The sequence below is a fragment of the Colobus angolensis genome, unplaced genomic scaffold (genome assembly GCF_000951035.1).
Source record: "Colobus angolensis palliatus isolate OR3802 unplaced genomic scaffold, Cang.pa_1.0 Scaffold23, whole genome shotgun sequence".
In the NCBI taxonomy this organism is placed as follows: domain Eukaryota; kingdom Metazoa; phylum Chordata; class Mammalia; order Primates; family Cercopithecidae; genus Colobus; species Colobus angolensis.
This window is the reverse complement of record NW_012115488.1, coordinates 14,180,263-14,185,335: the sequence shown is the minus strand read 5'-3', so window position 1 is coordinate 14,185,335 and position 5,073 is coordinate 14,180,263. Positions and strand designations below refer to the sequence as shown.

The 5,073-nt window shown below is 39.1% G+C and overlaps 1 protein-coding gene across 1 annotated transcript in view; it reads right to left on the bottom strand.

Annotated features, from left to right (window-relative positions):
- The window catches only part of FAM81B (family with sequence similarity 81, member B), a 60,231-nt gene extending 60,080 nt beyond the window's left edge, over positions 1–151 (bottom strand). The window contains 1 exon segment of the mRNA XM_011944318.1: positions 104–151. Coding sequence (XP_011799708.1) covers positions 104–151 — 48 coding nt within the window.
- Between the last annotated feature and the right edge of the window lie 4,922 nt (positions 152–5,073).

Below are 5,073 nucleotides of genomic sequence, written 5' to 3'. Positions count from 1 at the left end.
GTTAGCCAGGATGGTCTCGATCTCCTGACCTTGTGATCCGCCCATCTTGGCCTCCCAAAGTGCTGGGATTACAGGCTTGAGCCACCGCGCCCGGCTAGGATTTTTTTCTTTTTTCTCAGGATGCCAGAGTGCCAAGGAATTGTAATTGCATCCTAACTAAAGTCTTGCTGTTTCTGGGGCCTCTTCCCAAGGGTGACTTAGTAGCATTGTGACTGCAGGAAGGATCTGTGATGTCAGTGTGGCTGGCCCTCACAATTGAAGTCAGGAAGTCCCTGGGATTTAGAAGCTTTTAGCGTTTTCTGTAGTGCTCATCATCACACAAATCACTAAGCCCTTCACTTCTTTGTCTCATGGGGTAGGAAGTGACCATTGTTAAACTGATATTTCACACTCTTCTCCTGATTTCATCTTCACAGTTTGAAAAGAGACCAGTTATCATCAAGTTGGACAAAGAGGAAATGAAATGCTGCGGTATTCCCAAATCTTTCTCCAAGTACTTTAGGGGGGAAGTTAATTCTTCTAGGTTACAAGGAGACTTCACAGATAGTGCAGCACTAACGAAATGTGACATGGGTCAGAGTTTTACAGAAATAAAAATATTGATCTTTGCCTATGTAGGGGAAATTTTGTTCAGTTATTTAGCCAAAAAGGGGTGGATTGTTTTAGCTATAAAATGTTTGTCCGAGTTTTAAAATTAGAATTTGCATGTTTGTTAATACTACTTGGCCTCCATATATGGAAATGATGCTTTGGCTAAGTTGTTGTCCAAATTATGGTATCAGATTTGCCTTGTTTAAAGGCACACAATGTTCAGGATGCTGAGTGACAAACTTTGATCCCACAGATAAAGGACACCTATGATTTGGGCTTCCATGCGTATCCCCTAGTCCTAAACTAAGCCCTTAAAACTCAAAGATGCAGTAGCTCATGGTTTGCAAGCAGTCCAAAAGGCTCATTATGCTACCCTAATCATCATTTTATGTAGTGCCAAGGGACACTGACACATAGCAGTGACTAAGAGCAGATGGCTATAGATTCCAAGAGAGTGTGTTGGAACCCTGACTCCTCAACCTACCAGCTATTTACTTTGGACAAAAGTACATCACCTCTTTAAGCCTCAGCTTTCTGCTCTGTGAAATGAGCTAATAATATCGATCTCATAAGGTGTTTGAGAGGGTTAAATGTAATAATATACTTACTGTGCTCAGCTGGGAGCGATGCCAGGAATCCACTAAAAGATAACTATTATTAGTGATTATTTCACAAGGTGCCAATTTTCCAAGAAATAGACACAAGCAGTGTCTGTGTGAGAAAGAAAAACTAGATTTAACCTTGCTTAACAACTTTTTGAGATTCTTTCTCTTCTTAAATTCAGCTTTTAATCCATGGTATTTGGTTAGAAAAATTGGCCCTACTAAATTGGACAATTTTAGTAGGTTTGTTCTCTAAACATAAATGGCTATTCAATTTTAACATAACAATGCACATAATATATATGTATATTATTCATGTCTGCCCTGCTTTGAATCTCTCCACCAAAATTCATGTTGAAATGCAATTGCCATTCTTTTTTTTTTTTTCTTTTCAAGGCGGAGTCTCACACTGTTGCCCAGGCTGGAGTGCAGTAGCGTGATCTTGGCTCACTGAAAGCTCGGCCTCCCAGATTCACGCCATTCTCTTGCCTCAGCCTCCCAGGTAGCTGGGACTACAGGTGCCTGCCACCATGCGTGGCTAATTTTTTGTATTTTTAGTAGAGATGGGGTTTCACCATGTTAGCCAGGATGGTCTCGATCTCCTGACCTCATGATCTGCCCACCTCAGCCTCCCAAAGACTTGGATTACAGGTGTGAGCCACCGCACCGGGCCTATTGCCATTCTAATAGTATTAGGAAGTAGAGGCTTTAAGAAGCGTTTAGGTCATAAGGGCTCTCTCCTCATGAATGAATTAAAGCCCTTATTGTGGAAATGAGTTAGTTATCATAGGAGTGGACTCCTGATAAAAAAGATGAGTTTGGCTTAGTTTCTCTCTCTCTGTCTTGCATGCTTATTCCCCTTCTTTTTATGTTATGATGTAATACAAAGATGTATCCTCTCTATCTTGGACTTCCCAGCCTCCGGAACCATGAGCCAAATAAATACCCAGACTTTGGTATTCTTTTTTTGGACAGAGTCTTGCTCTGTTACCCACGCTGGAGTGCAGTGGTGCGATCTTGGCTCACTGCAACCTCTGCCTCCAAAGTTCAAGCAATTCTCATGCCTTAGCCTCCTGAGTAGCTGGAACTACAGGCATGCACCATCACATCTGGCTAATTTTTGTATTTTTAGTAGAGACAGGGTTTTACCATGTTGGCCAGGCTGGTCTCAAACTCCTGACCTCAAGTGATCCCACCACCTCAGTCTCCCAAAGTGCTGGGAATACAGGTGTGAGCCACCATGCCAGGCCCCAGACTATGGTATTCTGTTATAGCAGAAGAAAATGGACTAAGACAGCTTCCCACTTGTCTAAAATGTGTATGCAAAATCCTTCCCAGAAGTCAGTAATCTTCGTATATCTTTCCTAATCTAGGGCTAATAAAAGCACAGAAATTAAAAATGTTCCATTTCAATCTTAAAAGTGGCCTTATACTATAACATATTTAATATAGATCTAAAGACATAATCCTGACATGGTGGTCAGTGATGGGTGCTAGTCAGTGCTGAGGGTCATCAGACAGAAACACTATGTGTTGTGCACTACACAACTCTCTGGGGCACTCATGGTAACACCGTAGATTTTCATATTTGTTACAATAATTTTTCAGGCATATATCAAGAAAATATTTCATTTTAACAAAGAAAGAGGATAATTTTCTGACATGGAAGTAAAGGGCCTTGAGAAAGGGGCACCTATTTTTAACTTGCACAAGGAGTGTACAGTGAGGCACTGTCAATGACAGACTGCATATATGATGGTGGTCCCATAAGATTTTAGTGGAGGAGAAAAATTCCTATTACCTAATGATGTTGTAGCCATCATAACATTGCAGTGCAATGCATTACTCATGTGTTTGTAGTGATACTGGTGTAAACAAACTTGCTGGACTGCCAGTTGTATAAAAGTATAGCACATGCAATTATGTACAGTACATAGTAGTTGCTAATGATAATAAACAACTATGTTACTGGTGTATGTATTTACTACGCTATACTTTTTATCTTTTTTTATTTTTAGTTGACACATAACTGTACATATTTATGGGATAGAGAATGCTATTTAGATACACGTATACATTATGTATCGACCAAATTAGGATAATGAGCATATCATCACCTCAATCATTTATCATTTTTTCATGTTGTGAATATTTAAAATCCTCCCTTCCAGCTTTTTGAAAATATACAGTAAATTATAGTTAACCATTTTTACCCTATAGTGCTGCAGCACATCAGAACTCATTCCTCCTATCTAGCTGTAATTTTGTTTTCATTAACATACTGTCCTCATTCTCTCCTCCCACTACCCTTCCCAGATTCACAATTCTATTCTTTATTTTCATGAACTAAATTTTTTTCTGCCACATGTAAGTAACAACATGCAGTATTTATCTTTCTGTTCTTGGCTTATTTTGCTTAATGTAATGCCCTCCAGGCTCATCCACATTGCTGCAAATGACAGGATTTCGTTCCTTTGTATAGCTAAATAGTATTCCATTGGTTATATAAACCACATTTTCTTTATCCATTCATCTATTGATGGACATTTAGGTTGAATCCGTATCTTTGCTATTGTGAATAGCACTGCAACAAACATGGGAATCCAGGTGTCCCTTTGGTATACTGATTTGCTTTCCAGTAGTGGGACTGCTGGATCATATGTTAGTTCTATGTTTATTTTTTTAGAAGCCTCTGCAGTGATTTCTATATTGCCTGTACTCATTCATATGCCCACCAATGGTGCATAAGTGCTCTCTTTTCTCTGCATCCTCACCAGCATTTGTTTACTTTTGTCTTTTTGATAATAGGCATCCTAACTGGGGTGAGGTGGTATCTCATTGTGGTTTTAATTTGTATTTCCCTTATGATTAGTGATGTTGAGCAGTTGAGCTTTTTTCCCACATTCCTATTGACCATTTGTATGTTTTCTTTTGATAAATGTCTATTTAGACAATTTGCCTTTTTTTTCTTTTGGCATGGAGTCTCATTCTGTTGACTAGACTGGAGTGCAGTGGTGTGATCTCAGTTCACTGCAACCTCCGCCTCCTGCGTTCAAGTGATTCTCCTGCCTCAGCCTCCCTAGTAGCTAGAGGTACAGGTGTGCACTACCACGCCTGGCTAGTTTTTGTATTTTTGTTAGAGATGGGCTTTCACCATGTTGGCCAGGCTAGTCTTGAACTCTTGACCTCAGGTGATCTGCCTGCCTTGGCTTCCCAAAGAACTGAGATTACAGGTATGAGCCACTGCACCTGGCCCTTTGCCCACTTTTTAATAGATGATTTGCTGCTGTTGAGCTGTTTGAGTTCCTTAAATATTCTGGATGTGAATCCCGTGTCAGATGAATAGTTTGCTAATATATTTTCTCATTCTAATCATTGTCTTTTAACCCTTTGATAGTTTTCTTTGCTGTGAAGAAGCTTTTGAGTTTAATATAGTCCTATTTGTCTATTTTTGTTTTCATTGCCTGTGCTTTTGAAGTCTTTAAAATCTTTGCCTAGTGTCCTGAAGTGTTTCCCCTATGTTTTCTTCTAGTAGTTTTATACTTTCAAGTCTTATATTTAAGTCCTTAATTCGTTTTGAGCTGATTTTTTAAATGTAGTGATGGATAGTATTCTACTTTCATTCTTCTGCATATGGATATTCCATTTTCCCAGCACCATTTATTGAAGAGAGTATCCTTTTACCATTATATTGTTCTTGGCACCTTTGTCAATAATCAGTTGGCTGTAAATATGTGAATTTATTTTTGTTTCATTGGCCTATGTGTCTGTTTTTATACCAATACCATGTTATTTTAGCTATTATAGCTTTGTAGTATATTTTGAAGTCAGATAGTATAGTGTCTCCAGCTTTGTTCTTTTTGCTCAGGGTTGCTTTGGC